This window comes from Archocentrus centrarchus, chromosome 11, assembly GCF_007364275.1.
Source record: "Archocentrus centrarchus isolate MPI-CPG fArcCen1 chromosome 11, fArcCen1, whole genome shotgun sequence".
Lineage (NCBI taxonomy): Eukaryota > Metazoa > Chordata > Actinopteri > Cichliformes > Cichlidae > Archocentrus > Archocentrus centrarchus.
The window spans coordinates 24,967,081-24,992,315 of NC_044356.1; the positions used below are offsets into that span (position 1 = coordinate 24,967,081).

General features: G+C 39.9%; 2 protein-coding genes across 3 annotated transcripts; one reads left to right on the forward strand and one right to left on the reverse strand.

Annotated features, from left to right (window-relative positions):
* Positions 1-1,711: 1,711 nt before the first annotated feature.
* Positions 1,712-7,803, forward strand: slc6a18 (solute carrier family 6 member 18). The gene is made up of 12 exons (XM_030741269.1): positions 1,712-2,045; positions 2,778-2,918; positions 3,279-3,416; positions 3,729-3,910; positions 4,091-4,201; positions 4,278-4,390; positions 4,473-4,601; positions 4,693-4,849; positions 4,941-5,145; positions 5,229-5,388; positions 5,479-5,641; positions 7,538-7,803. Exons 1-12 carry the CDS (start codon positions 1,904-1,906, stop codon positions 7,754-7,756), a joined length of 1,860 nt encoding a protein of 619 aa, XP_030597129.1. The 5' UTR covers positions 1,712-1,903; the 3' UTR covers positions 7,757-7,803.
* Positions 7,449-25,188, reverse strand: tert (telomerase reverse transcriptase). Of its 2 annotated transcripts, none has more exons than XM_030741267.1 (17): positions 25,139-25,188; positions 22,470-23,748; positions 22,197-22,386; positions 21,913-22,066; positions 21,658-21,825; positions 21,334-21,495; positions 18,504-18,605; positions 18,323-18,408; positions 18,080-18,196; positions 17,900-17,971; positions 17,296-17,484; positions 16,918-17,044; positions 15,556-15,617; positions 15,095-15,219; positions 9,703-9,840; positions 8,476-8,608; positions 7,449-7,777 (listed from the first exon to the last, which is right to left on the reverse strand). In XM_030741267.1, exons 2-16 carry the CDS (start codon positions 23,548-23,550, stop codon positions 8,505-8,507), a joined length of 2,877 nt encoding a protein of 958 aa, XP_030597127.1. In that variant the 5' UTR covers positions 23,551-23,748; positions 25,139-25,188; the 3' UTR covers positions 7,449-7,777; positions 8,476-8,504. The 2 variants fall into 2 exon arrangements, with proteins under 2 accessions (XP_030597127.1, XP_030597126.1); XM_030741266.1 differs by having other exon boundaries at positions 24,921-25,179.
* Between the last annotated feature and the right edge of the window lie 47 nt (positions 25,189-25,235).

The following is a 25,235-nucleotide window of genomic DNA, read 5'->3' on the forward strand; positions in this document are numbered from 1 at the left end:
TGTCCAGTGCATTGTACTGTACAAGCATATTCATACCAGCAGGTGGCAGAAACCAGCTGCATGGAACTGTATCAATTCAAAGACAAGGAAATAAAAAACGGTACCCAAACACTTGAAAAAGATTCAAGATTCACAGGCTGACAGAAGCTGAGCTGAAGAAGTCATAGTCGTAACACTTGTAGTATGTGGAGAGAAGCGGTCGTGATGACAGTTCTCACAGGAAAAAGAGAAGCAGTTTGGATTTTTCATTTTAGAGCCACAAGTGAGGACTTTAAAGTGTTTTTACAATGGTTCCTAAACATCAGTTAAATTGGTGGATATATAATAATTCAGGTAATTTAGCTGCATGACCTGCCTGTTATCAAGCACATTATTATAATTTTTTTTTTTTAACTTTTTAATAGGTACTTAAAAATTTAACCCCTGCATCATAAATGCACCTCCAGCTCATGGTCTAAATATGGTGCTACATATTATGTATCGGACAAAGCCACATCACCAGCACATTATTCTGTCTTTGCATCGATTGCTTAACTTTCCCACTCTGTGCCTAGCCTATTGAAAATGTTCTCTGCAATATATTTTTATGATGACCCCTGATGAAGGCCTCATGATGAAATATGCCTGTCATGCAGTAAAGTTCTTCTGTGTGTTTATTATAGCACTGCTACAGCTGCTTCTTCAGACTTTATTCTGTCCTCCTTGCACCTTGGGAATAGGTTAAGTTGTATCAGAATCCTCTATTCTGCTTCTACAATAGGGCTGACACATGAATACATAGACCACTGATAAGGGACAGTTTAGTAATACCTGTTTTTCTTTTGACTAGAACACCTGAAGGAAAACCAGCGCAGACTCAGGCAGTAAAGGAAACTTTACATAGAATACCTGAGACACGGATGGCTGGTAGAGTTGGTTTTTTTTCAGTGCTTAAGTGGGCACTGCTGCTTAATATGACCGTAATATAGGAAATGGGATAGCCTTGGTGTGCTAGATTAGAAATTAGTGTTAAAAATGGCAGGTATGAACTAGAGACAGTCTGTATTTAAGAGCACTGACACAAATACAAATCAGCAACACGAGCATTCATAATATGAAGACAGGAATGATCACTGGCCAGAAAAAAGAAATGAATGTTGGTGTGCAACTTTACACAGAATCATTTCATAAAATCATATTTGAAGCAGGAGGACTTAAATTTTATGTAAAGACCAACCTGAGTTCACAGTCATGGTCAAGAAATGTGGACATGAATTATTACTGATGCTGATTTGTGCAAAAAAAAAAAAAAAAATGTTATTAAAGGTACAATCTATCAAAAACATAATTAAATTGATTTTAATCCCCTCATGACTGACGTTTTTACATATCTGCAAATGTTGTATTAAAAACTAGAGCAAAGAAAAGTGCCGATAACTTTTTCACTCATTTTGCATCTCCATAAATTTGCAAGCCTGTCTGTAAGAATAATATTTGATTAAATGGTTGGCACAACTGTCTATTACAGCCTGTACCTGATTGCTGTGTAGCACAGAAAAAGCATCACTAGGTTATCCATTAATTCAAGTCTTAGCACACTCCCATTTTAAAGGAGGGAGGTAAAACCACTAAATCACTCCAGCTGGTGTTTTCACCACCTTTCTGCTGGTTGGATGTCCTCATAAAAAGAAAATCTGCACCTCTGAGCCAAAGACAGGAGAGTCACACAGAGGATGAAAGCGGAGAGCTGAACATCACAGCAGCCAAACCACTGAAGAGTGTAATTATTCTGGCATGCAGATCAGGACGGGAATTCTGGACTGAATACAAAATACACAGTTTGATCACCGTGCATGTTAAAATTGCAAGAGTTGTATCCTCATAACGCAACTGGGATTCCACTGAACCTTTTTTCCAGCTAAAGATGGGAGAAAGAAAAGACTCTGGGGTGGAGGAGAGACCCAAATGGGACAACAAGGCTCAGTACCTGCTGACATGTATTGGCTTTGCTGTGGGAATTGGAAATGTATGGCGATTCCCCTACTTGTGCCAAATCTACGGAGGAGGTGAAATGCTACCTTTACATTATATTTTCTCTTTTCTCACCTTACGCCATTGCTCTTACTGTACAAGTATCCGTACAGCTCCCTGTAAATCTATCCAGTCTGGAGATGCTTTAATCCATTTACATTTTGTTTTTGTTTCAGTTTAATTAGTTATTAACGAACAAACCAGGACAGTTCCTGAACCTGTCTGGAAATGGTTAACCAAATCTATACCTGACAAACCATTTAAAGTATTACATACTGTTTGTGAACAATACTGGACATCCAATCTATGCTTACTTCCTCATACTTCCCAGACAGATATGCTGAGTCCTCAAGCCACACAGTTCTATAGGACCTGGCTCACGGTTAGGTTGTATAAATAGCCTATCCTGAAAACGTGCATGTGCTCTATCAACTTCACATATTCACTTCCCAAAAGGCTGTTTCGAATCTGCTGAGCCTCTGCTTGACTTTGACTCAGTCTGTTAAATTTAGCTACATTTTCTTTTGTTATTCTGCCCTTTGTGTTATTTTGTACACATACAGTGAAGCAGATATGTGATAACAGAAGTTAATAATTTTTTAAAATATATTTAAATAATCTGATTTAGATCCATTTGACTTTTTCTTTAAAAAAAAAAAAAAAATCTGCCTGATTCCCAGCTACCCAAAACATTTCCATTAGTAGAGCTTCCATTGTAATCCTAACAATGCCTAACCATGAGCTAAATATTTACTGCGTGTCTTCAGGTGCATTCCTCATCCCTTACCTGATAGCGCTGGTGTTTGAAGGTCTCCCCCTGCTCTACCTTGAGCTGGCTATAGGACAGAGGCTCCGGATGGGCAGCGTCGGTGTCTGGAACAGCATCTCACCACTAATAGGTGGAGTAGGTGTGTAACCGAAAAATTATTAAGAAATGTTTTGATATATCCTAAAATTATCCTAAAAGTTCAGTGTGGCTTTATTTTAAAGTGATATCACCATTGTTAGTTTTAATTTTAGTTGAATATTAATTTGTTAGTGCATGATACTGTTTCACTTGGTTTTCAGTGTTTTATACAGACTATTTTTTCAGTTAACTAGTTTCAATTTTTAGTATTGTAGAATCACAAAAAAAACCCCAAAAAAACAAAACAAACTTTTGTTCAAAGTGATTTAGAGTCATTTATGTGACACTGGTCAAAGATTCCTAATTCTTAAGTTCTTTTTGTATTGAATATCTACTTAAACCTGATATTTCTCATATGTAGGCATCGCCTCTTTGCTGGTATCATTTCTGGTGGGTGTTTTCTACAACACCATTCTGGCCTGGGTGCTGTGGTACTTCTTTCACTCTTTTCAAGAACCCCTGCCGTGGAGCACCTGTCCACTAAGTGAAAACCGCACAGGTGAGACAAAAGCTCGCCTCACTGTTATTCTCGCTACGCTTCTTGATACATTTATGGCCGTGCGCCGTGATTCTGCTGCTGCTCTATTGTTTGAGTAGTTAATAACACAAAGTGAACACTGCACCACAACATAAAAGAAAGAAAGAGCGTGCTTGTTTAAAGGCAGGTGTCACTGAGACATGTGGAAGGTAAAGAGAATGGACTGGATCATGTGTTTTCAGTAACATCAATGCAATGCAATCATAATGTATTTGCTATGTATATTACGCAGTTTTGTAAATCATAGTTTGTTGCTCATGTGTGTACCTGTAGGCTATGACGTGGAGTGTACGAAAAGCACTCCAGTAAACTACTTCTGGTATCGTGAAACCCTGAACATCACACCTGACATTGAGATCAGCGGCTCCCTAGAGTGGGGGATGGTGATCTGTCTAGCGAGCGCCTGGTGTATAGTCTACATCTGCTTCATCAAAGGCCTCGACTCCATGGGAAAGGTTTGGTCAGGTCTCAGTAACCATATGCTATCACCATATATGATTTTTGTCTTCCAAAACTATACTCTCAAGTCTTTGTTTCTATGTTTTCCCCAAACCACAGAGTGTGGTTAGAGTTTTGGCTGTAACACTGTATCCTACCATGATGTCACTGATGTTTTTTTTTTTTAATCTTTTCAGGCTGTGTATGTGACATCTACCTTCCCTTACCTGGTGCTGACCATTTTCCTGATCCGTGCCCTCACTCTGCCTGGAGCTACTGACGGACTGGAGTACCTCTTCACTCCTGACGTGAGTTGAAGTTAAGTTTTTAATCTCCAGTACCATAAACCGCTGATGTTCTAATGAGATGTTATGCTTGTTACAGTGGGAAACACTGAAGAACCCACGGGTGTGGTTGGATGCTGCCACCCAGATCTTCTTCTCGCTTTCTGTGGCGTTTGGAGGTCTCATATCTTTCTCTAGTTATAATGAAGAAAGGTAAGGAGTGACACGTCTTAACCTCCCGCTGGTGAACACGGGGGGGATTAGTAAGCTCTTTTTCTCATTCTGTGTGTGTTAGAAACAACTGTGAGAGGGACGCCGTTCTTGTGGGAGTAATAAACAGTGCCACGTCTCTCTACGCCTCCATTCCAGTTTTCTCCATCCTGGGATTTAAAGCCAACACCGCCTTAAACGCTTGTAAAGAGAAGTACGTAAGCATGTCTATTTTAGGTGGGGTTTTGCAACTAGATCTTTGCCTTTAAGATCCTGAAAACTTGCTCTTTAAATCTCATCTGCAGAAACGTCCTGGCTATGACCAACTACTTTGAGTTTTCAGACCAGAACATAACACTGGAGAACTACGATTACTGGTATAACTATTTAAATCGGACATTTCCAGAAGACTTTTCCAGTGTGCCTCTGGAGACTTGTGATCTACAAAAATTACTTAAGCAGGTATTGTCACTCTGAAAAACCCAATCCATCTTATAGTGAGACTCATTTTCATCCCTCATTACTTTCTTTAATTTTTAACCTTTCCCTTCAGAGCGTTTCAGGTACTGGCCTGGCTTTTATCGTGTTCACCGAGGCAGTGATAGCGATGCCAGGCTCGCAGGTATGGGCCGTATTGTTCTTTGTCATGCTTTTCAGTTTGGGTCTCTCCTCCATGTTTGGCAACATAGAGGGTGTCCTCTCACCCCTCAACGACCTCAAAGTGGTGCCCAAGTGGATGCCCAAGGAACTCTTGACAGGTGCCTACACATTAGCTTATGTTTACTAAGATAAAAACAATTTCCTTTGAATTGCCCCTTATTTTTTTTCTTCACTTCTGTAGCAATCGTCTGTTTGATAGCCTTCTTGGTGGCACTCATCTTCACCCTGAACTCAGGGAACTACTGGGTGGAGGTGTTTAACAGTTACGTGGGCTCTGTACCTCTGCTCATCATTGCATTGTTTGAGATTATTGGAGTCATTTACATCCGTGGAATGAAAACGTATCTTTTTTGCTTCTTCTTCCTAAACATAACTCTGTAGACTTCATTAAAAATCCTAATTCCTAACTCGTTTCACATCTTCTCTGCCAGTTTCAGTGAAGACATCTATTTTATGACTGGGAGGAAGCCCAACATCTTTTGGAAGGCATGCTGGATGGTGATCAGTCCTTTAATGCTCCTGGTGGTGTTCATTGCCTATGTGGTTGTCCAGGCACAGACCCACCCCACCTATCCAGCGTGGAACCCAGATTACGTAAGCAAGCATTTAAGTATTTGGAAAACACTGAATCTGGTCATGAGTCTATGAAATAACATTACAGTACTGTAGGCACTAAAAGTAAACTGAGGATGAATACATTTATACACTGACAGTGAGCTCATTGTTATGTTCAAGAAACCAGTTTGAGATGATTTGAGCTTTATGGCATGGTGTGTTATCCTGCTGGAAGCACCCATCAGAGAATGGGTACACTGTGGTCATAAAAGGACATACTCATGCAGGCTGTGGTGTTTAAACAATATTCAGTTGGTACAAAGGTTCCCAAAGAGTGCCGAGCAATTATCCCCACACCATTACACCACCAGCAGGATGGATGCTTTCATGTTGTTTTCATCAGATTCTGACCCTACCATCTGAATGTGAAAACAGAAACTACAACATTTATTCCAATCTTCTGATGTCCGATTTTGGTAAGCTCGTGCAAATTGCAGCCTCAGTTTCTTGTTCTTAGCTGACGGTGGCACTCAGACTTCTGGTGCTGTAGCCCATCTGCTTCAAGGTTTGATATGTTGTGCATTCAGAGATGCTCTTCTGCATACCTTGGTTGTTACAAGTGCTTATTTGAGTTAATGTTGCCTTCCTATCAGCTCAAAGCAGTCTTGCCATTCCCCCCTGACCTCTGGCATCAACAAGGGAGGGGAGAACTGCTGCTCACTGGATATTCTTTTTTTTTTTTTTTTTTTGGGACCACTTTCTTTAAACCCTAGAGATGGTTGTGTGGAGAAATCCCAGTAGATCAGAAATTTCGGAACTAGTCAGACTAGCCGGTCTGGCACCAACAACCGTGCCGCATTTAAAGTCACTTAAATCACCTTTCTCACCCATTCTGATGCTCAGTTTGAACTTCAGCAGGCCATCTTGACCTGCCTAAATGCACTGAGTTGTTGCCATGTGATTGGCTGATTAGATATTTGTGTTAATGAGCAGTTGAGCAGGTGTAACTAAAGAAATGGTCAATGAGTATGTCTCATGTTAGCAAAGTGCAAGCACTGCCACCCCCACATTTTACACCTCTGCCCCACAGATGGACAGTATAAGAGATGGTCCCACATTCTGTCGAAGTCACAGATCACTGTATCCCATTTCAATAATTCCCTTTTCCTTTAAAGTAACTAACCTAGTTGAAAGACAGTGAAAGCCGTCAAACATGAAACTGTAAGAATATTCAAATTGAAAATTTGTGCATCATTTTCAGCCTTCTTCACATTCTTTATGAGGACAGCTGTCGTGCTGCCGTAATTTTAGATTTTTGCATTATTAGCTGTTGAGTGCATTACTGTGGTATTCTCCACTACAAAAGCATGAATTTGAAACCACTGCACCCTACATAAGGATATCTCCCATGTTAATTCAATGCATTTTCAGCTCTTTGTCCCCTGTGTGAAGGGGTGACATTACATTAATAACACTGGGGGGAAAAAAGTACATCTGTTGGTGCTATTTTTTTTTATGGAAAATATTGAAATTGAGGTCTCAACCTAAGCATGTGCCTTATTTATTTTAATTTTGCTTTCTTAGCACACTCACTTCTGAAATGAATCCAGCACCCACGCTCTGACCTGAGAAGTGAATATCTGTAATGTCTGTTAAACATTAAGCTTGCAGTAGGAACAGGGCTCGAAAGGTCTTTAAAAATGTCACCAAAACCTAATCTTTAACAAACATGTTGTATCTCCTCTGATTGATAAATACAGACAGAAGAGTAAAAAATTTTTCAAAAAATATTAAGTTAAGCTAATTTAATTGTCTGCTTGCCAGCTGGTTAAAAAAAATTAAAATATTTTCCGCATTTCAAAAACATATTTATTAACTTCATTTAAAAATATCCTTCATTTTTTCCACATCACAGACATCTATCTTTCTTTCTAGGAAAAATTTCCTGAAAATGAAGTTAAACCTTATCCAAACTGGGTGTTTGCCATAATCATCCTCCTGTGTGTGGTGCCGGTGATTTCCATTCCTCTGGTGGCTCTCTACCAGCTGATTTGTGGGAGAACCAGACGGTCCTCTGCTAGGGTGGAATTAAATCCCTACAGCAACGACGCCTTCGAGATCGAAACACGGGAAAGGACGACTTGCAGGTCTTAAGGATTGTGAAGAGTAACAATGCTGGTGAAAAAGAAAAAAAAAAAAAATCCTGATGTTATTACTGCTTTTCATCAAAATTCACTAGAATTTCAAATTGATTCTCATGTTTACATGACATATGAAAAAACTAAACAAAAACATGATTTATTTAACAGTGAAATTCGTATTTACTGTTTTTTTTACACTGTGTAAATACATTCAATATCACAGATCAATTCCACAAAACATTTTAACACTTAAATGTTACAAAACATCACTGAAAGAGCTCTTAAGGTTTGTTAATTTCTGAACGACTTGTAAAAAAAATCATCACTGTTATCTAAAGAACTGGACATGCATAATGTAGCACACAAAATCTTTTGACAAATACAGTAATGGCTCACAAGACTTCTGTGACATATGCTGTCACGTCTTCTTTGTGGAAAACTACTAGAAAATATAAATCAAAGTCCACAAAGACACCCAGCTATGGGTTGAGACTTGTTCTGCTACAGAAGCTGCAAGACTTTCAGTTACGCATCTTTACTGGTTGTCGTTGTTTGATTGGGTGTGTTTACGACTGAGGTTTATCACTTAAGTGTTTTATAACACATGGCAAAGGACTGTTTTTTGCCCCAGACATGTTTCCTGATGGGAAACATGTCTGTCATATAATTGTCATATAATTTCTTTGTCACACTGAGTGATCAGATACATGTAAATTACCAATGTTAACATACTTTTGGAAACTGTATTTGAGAGTAGTAGTTCACATCTGAATGGCCAAGAAGTCAACCGGAGTCCTGGGGTTACAGGCCTGCCGCACCCTGGCCAGCCTCAGGTCCCCCAGACGCCGCTCCAGACTGCGCTTCCCTGTAAACCGAATGAAAACCAAAGATGGGACCCACTAATATCCGTGATTGGTGACAAACTTTAAAATCAAATGATACATGTCAATAAACTGTAGATTATACATGTAAAATTATATATGTATATAAAAGGTAAAAAAAGCACATATAAAAAGCAAAAAAGTAAAGAAATTTGTGTTTGGTCCATTATTTCTTTGTTGTAACAATGCTTCTTGGCAATAAATCTTAAACCGTTGGAAAGCCTGTGCATTTTCCCTTAAATGATGCCACATTTGTAAGGAAAATGCAATTGTAGGTTGAGCAGCAACTGTGGGTTGTGCCCATGAAAGATTTGCCAAATCTTCTCTCCCAGTGTCAAACAGCTTATTCAGCTTTTCACTCTTGTTTTGACCTCCTGGTATCCCAGGTGCTGACAATCAGGTCCTTGATTGGCCCCTGATTAGCAGCACCTGTGAGCATGGACCCTGCTACAGCGTCTGTTCCAAGCATGCTACGTTTGACTGATCTGGATAGGACCTGTGCCATAGCGCAACTTCAAGCTGGTGTTCTGTAAAACCAAGTTGCAGCATTATTTGGAGCGAGCCCTAGTACTATCTCCAAACTGAAGGCAAAGTTCTATCTAACAGGGGATGCTAGAGACAAGCCTCAATGTGGGCGTCCCAACAAGATGACACCACAAGAAGACCAAAGTGGCCATATGCCTTAGGGCTAAAAGTCAGCGGCCTGGATTTGAGTCCAACCCGTGCCATTTCCTGCACGTGTTTCCCTGCTCTTTCTCCTGCTTTCCTGTCTACTCTTCACTGTTGCAGGGTTCTAGTTAGTGGTTGATCACCTGGTGCTGAGGTACTGTTATGCAGGGCTGAGAATTTCAACTGTTAGTTATCAGAATGTCACAAGTGGGCGCAGCCATTAGCACATTTTTTGCCTTATATACCGTGTTTCCATGTATAGTTGCACATTTAAATAACTTGCTGCACCCATTTTCCTAATAAAATATAAAGTGGAGGGGCTCAGATTTTTGCACGGTACTGTACAAATTATTGTAATGGAATTTTTTGAACAACCTGCCACATCAACATAACTTTTGAGAGTACGTACGTCTGTGCAGGTGTGGGAGCAGATCTTTATAGAGAAGACGCTGTTGTGACAACACAAGCAAGAAGGAAAGACAGAAAATCAGCTCCACTGCTTCATATTGCAGAATGCCTGTCTGGGCCTTATCACCTAAAATCAGTCCTAGAGAGAGAGAAAGAGAGAAGAAATAAAATAATTAAGGCTTTTGATCATTTATCCAGGTTATTGTAGGAAATGAGTTTAACTTTATATCTCAGCCAGTAATAACACAGTAATTGTGGGGTATAGTAGTGTCCAGGTAACAGGCTGGTATTAGCAAGGGGTATACCTTGGTAAAATTAAACTGAAATTATGTGGCAAAGTAATGAGGGGCCAAAAACAAAGTAGCAATCAATGATTAAAGACAGCAAAGAACTAAAACTATCCATCCATCCATCTTGTTGTGTTTATCCACTACTTCAACTGGCTGCTTTCAGATGACTGCATTCTTCACCCTCTGAGAGAGAGGCCAGCCAACCTTCAGAGAAAGTACTTCTCCACCACTTGTGTCTATGATGTTGTTCTTTCAGTCACTACCCAAAGTTTGTGACCATAGATCAAACGGTAAATCGACAGCTTTGCTTTCACACTCAGGTCTCTCTTCACCACAACGGACCAGTGGAGCATCTGCATCACTGCAGCCGCTGCCCCAATCCATCTCAGCCCCTTCTTCCCTCACTAATGAATAAGACCTCAAGAGACAAACTCCTCCACTTGGGGCACCAACTCGTCCCTGACCCAGAGTGGGCATGCCACCCTTTTCTAGCTGAGAACCATGGCCTCAGACTTGGAGCTGCTAATTGTCATACCTGCTGCTTTACACTCGGCTGCAAACCACTTCAGTGTGAGCTGGAGGTAACCACCTGATGAAGCCAACAGGACCACATCATCCACATAAAGTAGAGATGAGATTCTGAGGCCATCACGGTAAAAGACTTTCACCACTTGGCTACGCTTAAAAAATTTTTCCATAAAAGCTATGAACGGAATTGGTCACAAAGGGCAGCCATGACAGAGTCCAATACCCATGGGAACAAGTCCAACTTCTTGGTGACAATGTGGAACAAGCTCTCAGTGAAGTTGTACAGGGACTGAATGGCCCATAACAATGGGCCAGAGACCCCACACTCCAGCAGCACCCCCCACAGGATACCCCGAGGGACGTAGTCAAATGCCTTCTCCAAGTCCACAAAACAGATGTAAACTGGATGCGAAAACTCCCATGGACACTCAAATATCCTAGAGAGCTGGTGCAGCATTCCACGACCAGGATTTGATTAACAGATGAACTCTCCTTTCCAGCACCCTGACATAGACCTTCCTGGGGAGGATGAGGAGTGTGATCCCCTGTAGATGAAACACACCCTCTTGTCCCCCTTCTTGAAGATGGGAAACACCACCCCAGTCTGCTAATCCAGAGGTGCCGCCCATCTAACGAGACAGCCCTACAACTTTCAGAACCAACGAGTTGTTTAACTACTTCACCCCCCAGTAATGGGCAAGTCATCCACCTCATCCCCAGACTCTTCTTCCTCTACGTGTCAGTGAGATTTAGGAGGTCCTTGAAGTATTCCTTCCACCACCTGATTATATCCCCAGTGTGAGTAGAGCACCACTTTCCCCTCCAGAGTTGCTTGATGGTTTGCCAGAATTGCTTCGAGGCAGTCTGAAAGTCTTTTTCCACAGCCTCAATGAACCCTTCCCACATCAGAGTTTTTGCTTCAGCCACCGCCCAAGCTATGTTCTGCTTGTCCTGCTGGTACACATTAGCTGGCTCTAAAGTCCCATACGTTAACCAAGTCTGACAGGACTCCTTCAGCTTGATGGCTCCCCTCAGCGCTAGCGTCCATAATCTAGTTTGGGAATTACCACCACGGGAGCCACCAACCACCTTGCAGCTGCAGCTCCATGCGATGGCCTCAACAATAGAGTTGTGGCCTCCCACGGAACGGTCCTGAAGTTCTGTCAGAGGTGGCAGTTGAAGATCTGGCAGACTGGGGCCTCTGCAGGCATTCCAGCACACCCTCACTATTAGTTTAGGTTCACCTGGTCTGTCGAGCTTCCTCCTCCTGCCACCTGATCCAACTCACGGTCAGTTGGTGATCAGTTAACAGTTCAGATCCTCTCTTCACCCGAGTGTCCAGAGCATACGGACACAGATCTGATGATACAATTACAAAATTGATCATCAACCTGTGACCTACAGTGTCCTGGTGCCACATGCACTCATGAACATCCTTATGTTCAAACATGGACAAACTGTGGTTTGAACTGAAGTCCAATAACACATCACTTGGATTCAGATCAGGGAGGCTGTTCCTCCTAATCACGCCCCTCCAGGTCTCCCTGTTATCACCCATGTGAGCGTTACAGTCTCCGAGTAGGACAATGGATTCACCGGTAACACTATAGCAACCTGCTAATAAAAAAAAAGAAAATGATTTCATCAATGCAATATTTTAATTAAAAACAGGAATATATATGGGGTAATAAAGCCTGATAACAATGTTTATTTTCACTGAAACTCAAAATGATCAAAATCAGTAACTATAATTTATGTGCTGTAAATTATGTTTATATTTTATCTAATGGTAATATTTCATGAATTTAGGGTTATTTACCATGCACAACACCACTGTACACTAGGACTTTATTATGTAGTTTAATCCAGTGTTTAATTTTCCAGGCTGAATGATAGTATAAATGCCTAATTGTCCTGATCATACTATAAAACACACAGAATGAGCTATAAACAGAAACACAAATTATTACCATACATCCAGAACAAATGCCATATTAACTTACAGTAATTACCTCCTAGTACACTAAAACATTACTCTATGATTTTTCTGTCCTAAACCTCAAAATACAGTACTGTGCAAAAGTCTTGGGCCACCTCCCATAGCCAGACTTTGTTGGAAGTGGTCTTGATCAATAGTTCTCAGGCTTTCTTTGGACATTGGCTGCTTTTTCACTCATTTTCAGTTCAGTCCTTGTACCTGACCATTTTCATAGCAATGTTTTTTGTTTGTTAAGCCACTTAACACTGACCTCTGAATAATTCAAGCATAAAAAGGGCACCTAACTCAAATGACAAATTACACAAGAACTGGACTGAAAATCTGTGGATAAAATATTGAGAGCTGAATACAAAATTCTTTTTAAACATACTGTAAGAAGTTTGTAGTGCAGTAATTGGATAAGCAGAAGAAAATGGATGGATGGACAGATTTACTGTTAACTTTAATTACGCAAACATTATGTCAGAGTAGGTAATGGATAACAAGTATTGATTTGCACATAACTGAAGATGAATAACTTGAGCCTATAAAATAACATATTACTAGATTATATGTCTAACTAGCAAGGCAGCGCACTCTCTTTCTCTTGACAATCCTTTCTTTGAAGATATAACGCATTTTTGGTCAATTTGAAACAAAAGGCAGATGTGAAATGTAAAAGTGATGTCAGAGGTCAAATGATATTTAGATGCAAACTATAATGTGATATTTAGAATCAACATATAACAGTATCATTTCCTATATGTTGCAAATACAAACAAAGGCAGCTGATTTTTTTTAAAGTACAGTTTTAAAGATGAGACATTTTATGAAAGTCTGACCTTATTTGACCTTGAAGAAAAGGTCACAGGTCCATAGTCATATTTAGAATCCCCATATATGATTCCCTATATGCCTGTATGTTGTCAATACAAATAATGACAGTAAGAAACAATTTCAAATAACCTTTTTAAATAGCATTTTTATCACTACGACTTTCAGATCAAGCTACAGTCATCCCGCGCTATATCACGGTTCACGCATTTCGGATTCACTGTATCGCAGGTTTTTAAAAAAAAAAAAAAAAAAGATTATTGAATGTCAAAAAGTATTATTCCGCTATATCGTGGGATTCTGTGGTATATAGGTATTTATACAACTCCGCATAACTATTTTCATCACTCGGACAAACAGATCAGTTACGCCTTTAGCGGAAATCGAAGTTACAGCTGACAGCGAAGATACTGCACCGCCTGATGAAGTGGTGCCTTCAGAAGAGCTGCAAGGCTCTTCTTGGCTGTGCAGTACTGTACATTCATCTCATCATCATCACCTTCATCGCCATCAGTACTGTACAGTTTCATAATTCATCATCTTCATCATTCAAGTTGTAGTAAGAGAGTGGGAAGGGTTTATAAAGCTTTAAAATATATATAAATAATAAAATAAATATAACGCAGCTGCTTCGCAGATTTTCACCTATTGCGAGGGTTTCTGGAACGTAACCCCTGCAATATGTGAGGGGTCACTGTACTGACCTCAAAGAAGAGGTCAGAGATATTTTAAGGCATGATATTTTAAATCTTTATACAGTACTTTCTATATGTTTAAAATACACAACACATTTGTAAGAATCATAGTTTCTAAGTTATAAGGCTTTTTGTCAATTTTTCGACCAATAAATCATTAAGTTGACCTTGAAGACCTTGGTGGATGTCAGCTGGATTTTAATGGATTGTTAAACATGCCCCCACTCTACACCCCTACAAGGTTTTTATCTCAATTTATTCAAATGTTTGAGCTATCACGTTTGCAAACAGAATGACATGTAAACACTACCAAAAACAAAGATAGAGCAGAGGTGGCTCAAGACTTTTGCACAATTTGAATTCTAATCAGCCTAATATAAAATATTGGAATGGAGTTTTAACTTAGGTAATTTAAGGACAGCCCATTCAGTTACTGGAATTACCACTGCCTGATCTGATCATTAAACCCTGTTAACCATATGTAGAAATTAAAAAAATTAAAAAAGGACAAAATGTAACCCTGACAGCGTCTGCCTGCGAGACACATTAACTAGGACGAGCACATTAACTTAACCCTACCGTTATGGCAACATCGAATTTGGAGAAGGACAGAGTTTAATTGAAACATGAAATACTTTTTTGTTTCCTCTTCTGTTTACATCTGCTCATTGAACTGTAAACACTGATACCTCAGGGTATTAGGAAACAGGCAGATTGAGCCTTGGCAAGTGACATCACTCTAAAAGGGCACCCTCTGCTGGCCAGGAGCCGGATGCAGTCTCTTTTTGATTTCTGGTTCAAACACACTTCAAGTGTGTTAAGCAAAAACTGCATAGCAGTGCATTAGGGCCAAGTGTGTACTCACACTAGATGATCCAGGTGCATCTAAAATCAAGCTAGTGTGATTGCTGTGATAATAATAAAGTAATAATAGCATAATACCACGACTAACAGAGAATCCAGATGGTATTACTTGATTTGAACTCGTTACTATTAAACTGCTGTTCACTATTACCATGTCATTACCAAGCAGTGACATAAAGTGCTGCTGTGAATTGCAAATGTTGCCTTTATTGCTACTCCTGATGAGTTTGCTGGAGTACTGCGCCATGTCCCATATCAACTGCAGGAAGAAGACGGGATTCTTGGAAACCATCTGACCAAAGGGCAAACGCTGGGCACACACATGAAATCTGAAAAAAAAAAAAAAAAAAAACAGAAGGAAAAAAAAAGAAAAAACAGAGAACAAGTTACAGTTAGATATTTACTTTCAGAGATAAACGACAGGACAATGATTTTTCAGCTCGGTGCAGGTACTGATTGATAAAAACGTCTGTTGATATTAAACACTGGAAGCGAATCACGTGGCATGTTCCTGTTTTGTGCCAGTGTATTTTTAATGCTACAGGTAGGTAATTGCAACAAATTATTCACTAATCGCTCTCTAAAATATTCAATCTGACAGTGACAACACGGACAAACGTGAGAATGCCGATTAAGAAGTTGTGCAGAAATCATTCACTCATCACCTGCATGCATGCAGCAGCACCAGCTTGTAGATGTTCTTGTAGACCGCCTCAAGAGAATTGGTCTGAGAAGAAAAATGAATAGATTGCTTTAATGTTAAGCATAAAAATGAAAATTAAAAAAAAAAAAAAACGTAGTTTAACTTTTCTTTAATGATTATTCAAGTCTGATTTTCCTCTGAGCAAAATATAAAGATTTCAGATTTATATGGAGGAATAGGCTGTGATAAAGCAACTCTGTGGATAAATCCTATGCTCCACCCATGTCTCAGTTCTCAGAACCACACAGTGCCCAGCAATGTTGATCAGCATTATGTTATTATTATAAATCATTATTATTTTTCTTCATCCTCCTTTTGTTATTTTCAGAGATAAATGTGAAAAACCTGCACTTACAAGTACTTTAATTTATTGCTGATAAAGGAGGTTCTACAACCTCTTAAACCATGATGTATATTTTCCATACTTCTGTATTTTGACTTAGCTTGTGTTGAATAAATAATGACACTGTTTAATATGCAGTTTCCTTCATTTATATACATCTTTTCTTAATATGACCTATTAAACATCCAGGCCTTGAAAAAAAAAAAAAAAACTTTTATACCCCTTTCATGCGTCTGTAAACCTTCTTCTAATATCCTATCAAAGTTGCCAGATCAAGGACAGTTCTCACTAACAGTCTTTCTTTGTGAGGCTTTGTGACTAACCAGGTTTTTATTTATGGTTAAATGCAGCTCTACAACCCAAACTCTGAATCTCATCTTGTTAATTTGAACACCTTAGAACAGCATTAGCAGAGAGGCTCACATACCCATTCCAGCCTGTCCAGTGTGTCTAACAAGGACATGAAAATTTTAGCCATTTGACTGACATTACTATACTGTGATAAACACAATAAGCAGCTTGTGTTTGTGAATAAATTCTCACAGATTTTATGAGAAAAAAGTGTAGAAATTCTGGCTACTTGTTATACGCAGCCAGTCTTTTTTTTTTTTCTCCATTATGTGCCAAAATCATGACTCATTATCCTGGAACTCAAACTTGACAAGATTACAACTGGTGCTTACTACTTTGTTACAGTTTGAGGGAAATTTCCAGTGACCAAGGCAGGTAACCTTGCATATTTTATTCAAGGACTCATTTACTTTGATTGCTGTCTTTGTAAGTTGTACTTTAACTTCTGACAGACACTCCACATACTTTCAAGTTTCTTCTAGCAGCATGTTTTCTGAGCTTTTTTTGCTACTTGTACCTTCCTGTAGCTGCTATCATCAGAGCAAAAAAAAAAAAAAAAGAGGAAAAAAAAAAAGTGTCAATGTTTAACAGAACGTTCTGAAATGTCTTAAAAATCTTTTTGTTCCCGACCTTCAAGTCGAAGAACAGGGCATGGCACTTGAGCCTGAGGATTGATAGCAGTTTCCTTTTCATCTGCTGTCCAGCTGAGTGGGATACACCCAAAGTAAGGCTGTAGCGCAGAGACAGCCCAGCATAGCTGTGAAAGGAACAAGAAAAAAGAAATATTCAGAACTGAAAAGAGAATTTAGTATAAATAAAGTCTCTACACAGAGTTTACTGTGCTTTATGCCAGAAGATCAATTCAACATGCTTCATGTTTATGAGTAGGTACAAAGTACAGCCATAAACCATAAAGCCTCACAACAGGCCCAAAGACTCATTCAAGAAGCACACTACAATATAAATAAATAACTCTGCAGTATAATTACAGCTTGTGGGGCCTTTCACCTGGAATAGTCTTTATAGATGTCCAGTGAGTGGGTGTCCAGCAGCAGCCCACACCATGGGAAGAGGCAGCGAGGGGGCAGCACACGAATATCGGGAGAGGAGCCCACACTTCCCGACACCTGAAAGTTGACCACCACCTTCTGCGGGTTGACCACCAGACCATACTGTGGGACTCCAGCCAGCAAGATCCTTCACACAAAGTGCAAGAGCCATTATAAATACACTATAATAAGTAGTTTTCCATGAATCGTATCTGAAACAAACTGTTTGAGCACCATTTAAGCAAAATTTCTTCTGACTGGGTGCACCATGTAACCAAATGGTGTCTGAAGCCTGAGCATTTGACTCACAGAGATTTACTTGTACAGATGCAGACCTCAGGGTATGTACAGTAAATATGTATAAATATAAATGTGAATACATTTATTTTGGGTTCTGCAGAAAACTCCAAATCACATACCAGTGCTCTACTTCTAAATATCCTGTGTGTTTTCAGTAACACAGAATGTTTTAAAACTGAAAGTAAAGAATAAATATTTTTTTAAGGGCCACGGTGTCTCATGGACAGAAATATTTCTGACAACCTGGTGTGTGTGTGTCATACTTGAGAAAAGCTTGTGCTTCATGTTGGTCTGGTGTGATCAGAAGAAAGTCATCCACCAGTCTCATCAAACACCTAAAGTGAGAGCAAAATAACACACACATAAACCAAATCAAGAGCTCCAGTACAGAAAGAGTGCCCTCTTCTGCTCCTGATGAGTATATACACCGAGGTCTGACGTACCCTTTGTTTCCAGTAATATCTTTGAACAGGAGATTCTCCATGTGACCGTAGCAAAGGCAGCAGAGAAGACTGGACACAACTGATCCCTGAGGAATTCCCCGGTATTGACGATATTTCCTGAAACACAGAGCGACAAAAATCAACATAACTGTCTTGGTTATTTAAAAAAAAAAAAAAAAAAGGAATGGGGTGCAATAAGCTGCTCAAACAGATTTTAATAATGTAATATAATGCAGAGCTTACTTTTTCCCATACTGAACAACGCTGCCAGTTAGCATTTGAGTAAAGAACTGCAATGCATCTCTGCCATGAAGATCTGAGCAAAAGTGCTGCAGCAAAGAAAAGTAAAGAATTGTTCATGTGCATTCAGGACTTAAGTAGACATTTCCCTCAGCTACAAGAAACCACATGAAGCCAGAGTCACCTGCTCGACCAGGATGGCGTGATGAACTTTGCCTTTTTTCTGCAGTGACGTCAAAAAGCCCTTCATGTTGGTCGATCCCATGCTACCCTCCAGGAAATCTGCCTGAGTTAACAAAATGAGAATACCGTGTATCTAAACACTCACAAGGTCAAATTATGCTTGTATATAGTGGTCTTGGAAGGTTACGAAACTTGGCCCACCAATGCCCAGTGAACTAAAACCTAAAACTAGGTGAGGGAAAGCAGACGCATGAAATATACAGCAAGTGTCTTTAGTCTTTGTCTTTTTCAGTATGATATATCCACTAAAGCAGTGGATATATTTAGTGAGACTGGGATGTCATAACTTTGAGTCATTAGCCTTCATGTCATACTGTAATGCCCACTTTAAACTTAATACATCCCGCATTTAATAAATGCCCCACACATGATTAAAATCTGAAACATAATGAAAATATTAAACATTTTAAACAATAGTAACTCAACTGAAAGATTTCACAGATAATTTCTGCTATTAACAAGCTGACATTCATTTATAAATTGCTAAAACATTTGTGTTTTGCCTGATGTAATATTAGCAGCCTTCTCACCTGAGTCCAGTTGTTGGAAAGACCACTTTTCAGCACATGCTCAAGCCAGAATTTTGCAGTTCATTGTGTCATCTCAAGCTCATTTCTTATAGTGCAACACGTGTAGTATTTATCTGTTATGCTATTTAGATGTTTTTAAACTTAGTTTAACTTTATACTAAACTGGGAGCTGGTTCCACAGAAGAGGGGCCTGAAAGCTGAAGGCTCTGCCTCCCATTCTACTCTTAAGTATCCAAGAAACCACAAGTAAGCCAGCAGTCTAAGAGCGAAGTGCTCTATTTGGGTGATACGGTACTATGAGGTCTTTGAGATAAGATGGGGCCTGATTATTAAAGACCTTGTATGTGAGAAGAAGGATTTTAAATCCAATTCTAGATTTAACAGGGAGCCAATGAAGAGAAGCCAATATGGGAGAAATCTGCTCTCTCTTTCTAGGCCCTGTCAGTACTCTAGCTGCAGCATTTTGGATCAGCTGAAGGCTTTTTCAGGGAGTTTTTAGCATAGCCTGATAATAATGAATCACAACAGTCCAGCCTAGAAATAATAAATGCGTGAACTATTTTTTCAGCATCACTCTGAAACAGGATGTTTCTAATTTTAGAAATATTGAACAAATGCAAGAAAGCAGTCCTACATGTTTGTTTAATATGTGCATTGAAGGACATATCCTGGTCAAAAATGACTCCAAGATTTGTCACAGTGTTACTGGAGGCCAAAGTAATGCCAAGTATCTGCTTAGAGACATGTTTCTAAGTTTTGTGCGGCTGAGTACAAGAACTTCAGTTTTATCTGAATTTAGAAGCAGGAAATTAAAGGTCATCCAAGCCTTTATGTCTTTAAGACATTCCTGCAGTTTAACTAATTGGTGTGTGTCATCTGGCTTTATTGATAGATAATGCTGGTTATCATCTACATAGCAAAGAAAGAGTCTAAATAAAGGGAAACACCATTTCCTCTTACACATTATCTGCTTTAAGCTGGGCATTTGTGAGTTATATCAGGAAGTCAAGCACCTCTGATTTGAAGCTCTCTTTTTTAGAGGAGCCACAGTATCCAGAGTTGTACGCAGTGAGGATGTAATAATCGATGTAATAATCGACCTCTGAGGAAGGTCCTAGTAGCTGCTCTGCATTGTGTTGGCACATGGTATTAAAGAAGATAACAGTGGAGGAATCACGTCTTTAAACCTAGTTACAGCACTTTCAGAAAGACATCTACTATAATTAAATTTATTCCCCACTGCTATGTAATCCATTATTGTAAATTTAAAAGTTATTATCAGAAAGGAGAGTTTTTTCAGGGAATACTATTAAATGTTCAGTTTCTATGCCATATGTCAGAACAAGACCCAGAGTGTGATTAAAGTGGTGGGTGGGCTCATTTACATTTTGACAGAAGCCAACTGAGTCTAATAATAAATTAAATGCAGTGCTGTCATTTTGAGCGTCTGCTTGGATGTTAAAAATCACCCACCATAATTGTTTTATCTGAACTGAGCACTAAATCAGATTTTAAAAAGTCTGAGAAATCAGACAGAAACTCTGAGTAAGGGTCAGGTGGAGGAGCGATACCAACAAGTAAAACCGGTTTTTGAGTTTTCCAATTAGGGTGGACGAGACTAAGAGTCAGGCTTGCAAATGAATTAAAACTCTGTCTAGTAAAGCTGGAGTGACTTAGTTTGAACCAAAATGGGTATAAAAGTACTAGTTTAAGTAATACACACTGTTGCAGTCACCTGCATATTAACTAATATTACTTTAAATATTATTTATTTGTTCCTTGTCATTTGCTGAAATGCTGATTTAAAAAAAAAAAAGAAGAAGCCATTTTTGACAAGCATTGTTTTAGCAAAAAGTCCAAAAATGTCATTTTTTGTTAGAAAGGTCCCTAAAAGGTCGAGAAGTATCTGTGTGGCAGCCACAACAGGAGCTACTCTAATTCTCTAAATGCTTAGAAAGGTACTTGACTGGTTTATTAAAAGAAAGGAGATAATGCCATCCCACAACTCAAAACAAAGCACCATCCACCTGTTCCAAAAACAAGTGATTAACATAAGTGACATGTGAGACAGATCATCTTGTAAATTATTGTTGCACTTTTCACCTTGTGCCATAACTTATTAATATGTAGAGATGTTTTAGACTTTCAACAATACATTAAACACAGAGAACTATGATTTTTACTACTATATTATGAAGTTGGGTGGACTCATTAATACCATGTTTGTGGGTAAACTGGTACCTGTCTGACAAAAGCCTTTTTCAGGCCTTCGTGGGAATCTGTCCAGATCTTGGCATAGCGGCGAAGAGTAAAGAGTTCATCATGGACAGGTGACAGTGCCTGGCCAATCACCTCTATGAGTTTGTCATGTGGTAAGCTCTCATATGCGCCACTCACATCCACCTTAAACAAAGAGAAAAAGCAGAATAATCGACATTACTGGTACTGTATGTCCAAATTAATGTGTTGAAACTTACTGCTGTATTATCATTAAATATTAATATGAGATAAAAAGATCGCAGTATGCAAAATTCTCTGCTAAAACAATTAACTCTGACGATTCACCTTAACAAAGTAGAGGAGTTGTGGTTTGTCCTTCTGGGCTGGCGCCAAAGAGCACAAAACCTTGTGGATATCCGTCATCCCCCACACTGTGGAGCCCAGGAGGGATGGAGTGGCACGCACACAGGCCCGCAGCATATCCAGCAAGTCCCTCACACGCCCTTGGTAGAGCTGTAGGAGGGAGAAAAGCTTTGAAAATCCTGCTCATGCACACAGGATTTAATAATAGACAACTCTGTGGTAACTGTCAGTGAGTACCCTTGTTTTTGTATCTGCTCCTATGACTCGTGTGATGGGCCTCATGCCATCGGTCTTGGGAATGAAGCGAAGGCGGGAGATGACAGTGCCTTTGGGCAGGGAAGCCACCTGAGCTGGAGTCAGCTCCTCCATCTGGCCTTTGGAAAGGTGACCTCTACATGAAAAACATATTTTGTTGACCTTTTTTTGGACTTTATGACCCATATCTGTATGAATGTGGCCACTTTAGTAGTGGTGTGTGTGTGTGTGTGTGTGTGTGTGTGTGTGTGTGTGTGTGTGTGTACCTGAAGGCCAAGTCTTGCAGTTTGGCCCAGACTTCCTGCCTGTAGAACCTGATGGCATTCTTCTGCCCAACACTCTCTGTAGCATAGAAACAGGCTCTCACAAGACCTGCAACATATCCATCCAGAAGCCAAGCCAAGAACTGACCCAGGATCTGTGTCCGATATGCAAGCTCGCTGGGTGGAAAACGGCCTGCAAATGAGTTACGCTGGTTAGGTCAGCCACGAAACATGAAGCAACCAAAAAGAAAAAAAGGCCATCAGTGATAATCTCACCTGTCTTCCTGATCTTCAACCAATCACAATCATTCACCTTCATCTTCCACATCAGTTCAGCCAGCGAGAGCCTCTCAAACTTGCCACTTTGCAAGAAGCTCCTGACCCTGGCAAAGAAATGAAGGCGGTTTTGATCCGAGCCCCACAGCTCTTGTGGGATCACAGAGAGGCATTCTCGGACAAACAGGTAGACCCTGTGAGGTGCACAGTGCTGAGGTAAGAGGGAGTTTAGTTCTCCCTGTCCTGTATTGCTCTCCTCCACCCATGGGCACAGCCTCTGTAGTATTCTGCTATAGGAACATCTCCTGTGTTGTTGTAACAGCTGCCTAAACAGAGGGACCATGCCAAAGAACCGCCGGGGGAGTTTTTTAGGCTTCCTCTCTACTCCATTCAAATATGCTAGTCCCTCAAAGAAGACTATTCTTACCAAATCTTGTCCTTGTAGCCGTCTGCATCCATCAGCTGTCTTCTTCCTCCTGTTAAGAAGAAACCCACGCATGCCCCTGCCCCCATACAGGAATCCCAGGGTGCGAATAAAACATTGTGAGGGTGGTAGAGGGGGGAAGATCCCCGATCTCCAGCTGGGACCACCCTCCAAGGGAAGTACAGTTGTTAGCATCTCAGCAGGCTGTTTGAAACCTGTAGATGGTGTTGATTCCACAGGCATGGCCTGACCTTCGTTTTCAAAGCCAACTTGTTGGATCTCCTGTTGATGTTCTTCAGGTACTACTCGTCTCCTCTTTCTTGAACAAACTGCCAGCTCCTCCTCATCCCTTTGACAAGCTTCCCTCTTTCTTTTCCCCTTTGTCGCTCCTTTATCCCTTCTCTTCATCTTCTTGCTTACAGCAGGATTCTCAACTGTGTGTCTCCTTTTCAAATTGACTGACCCTTGACATCCAAACTTAGTATGATTTTGTTTCCTGATTTGAGGCTGCAGACAAAACCCACTAGAGCCAGTGGTCATGGACACCCTGTCATAGACTGGAGGACCGCACACTTGGAAGACACAAGAAGGAGGAACTGCCACAAACACAGAGCAGCTCTCCAGAAGATACCGCGTGATGTCTGTCCCAAGGCGCATCGTGACTTTTTTCCATAGGTCACTACCATGGATGTAGGCAGCACTTTGTGTTACATCGCCTTGGAATTTGAAGAGGTCTGCATCCCGATCCTCCTGTGCCAGGGACTGAAAATTATAGCCATGTGCCAATACATTTCTTTTTCTTTTTCTTTTTAGAGTGTTGAGAACAAAAGCTAGAAGTTCCGGCAGACTGCAGATCTGTGGAAAGTATGAATAGATCTGAATGAGAAGAGGAAATCTCCCGTGAAATCCTGACAAAGACAAAACCACAAACTCTTATAAACCAGTCAGCTTAGTTGTTTGTGCATCTATATGATGAGTCTCATTTATAGAAAATTGGAACTTTATGCTAAATTATCACAGAGACAGTTACAAACAATGCCCTGATTGAGTTTTTTGTCTTTCTTTATATTTTATTTTACACTAAAACTGATCTAATTTGAAATGAGTTCAGTCATTCCTTCACGCTACCTTCACTGACTAAAAGCAGAGCCAATAAACTAAAGAGTCATGACACTCAAAAGATCCAGAAATGAAATCTTCTAAGCATAACTTGGCTTAGCTTTTTAAAATGTTATTTTTAAAAACTACACTTTTTATGTCCCAGTGTAGAATCTGACCAATATATCAGCCAATGTTAGCTATTTGCCACTATCACTGGATACATTTAAACATTAAACACTAATAAAGGAGTTGTGGGCATCACTTGTTGCAAGATAAAAGTAAGTATTCTTGGTGTTTGTTCTGTGCTCTAGTAGCTGCAATTCCAGCAGCGTAAAAGAGACAGCAGCAGGTTAAAATCACATATACAACATTTATACAGTTTCTGCATCATTACTGAATATGTGCAAATTCCAGTGACAATGCAATGCACAGTTTGCATCACTGTAACTTTACAGCTGGGCTTCTTTCATGATGTTAGCAACAACTTGCACATATTAAACAGATTCGCCCAGCAAAGCATCTATACTGCATTTAAAACATGCAATAAATCAAAGAATCAGCGAAAACCAAAACTGAACATAACCTGGTCCTGACTGGGTTATGCATTCAGCATAAGTTACCAAAAAAAAAAAGTTTTCCTAATACAAAAAAATTCTGCGCGATGTAGCCAGCTAAGTCAATAATTTCACTTTATACTGCACCCCTTAGAGTCAGGCAGAGCCTAACGAAGTAATCCACAATTTGTTATGACAGGAAAACAAGATTATTTTAAAGTTACAGTGTGAAATTTTTCACCACTAGATGCAAGTAGATTGCAGATTGCAGTCAACATCTTATGTGCAAGCAGAGCACTCTAACGTGGTTTCCTAGCTTTAACATTATAACAGCATGAGTCCCCAGAGCTTTTTAAGCCAGCGAAATGTTACCTGTTTGCAGCTCGGTACTTGCTGTAGCTCCTTATCAAAGCACACAAAAACACTCCTAACGAACGATTTAAAACGGTTTGTATCTAATTGCTCAGTGAGGGCCGCTTTTTGTCCCTCTCTGAACACGATGCTGTCCGCAAACTCCTCCAGTGTATTTGTATGCCGGTAAAGTAACCGGAGGGTATCCAGCACACCGGACATATCAGCCATAGACATACCGACTTGAACGGAGGTTAGCCACTATGACATTTTAAGGGCCCGCGTCATCCTTACCCTATGGGAGAGCTGTTTATTACAGGTGACCAATCAAACCGT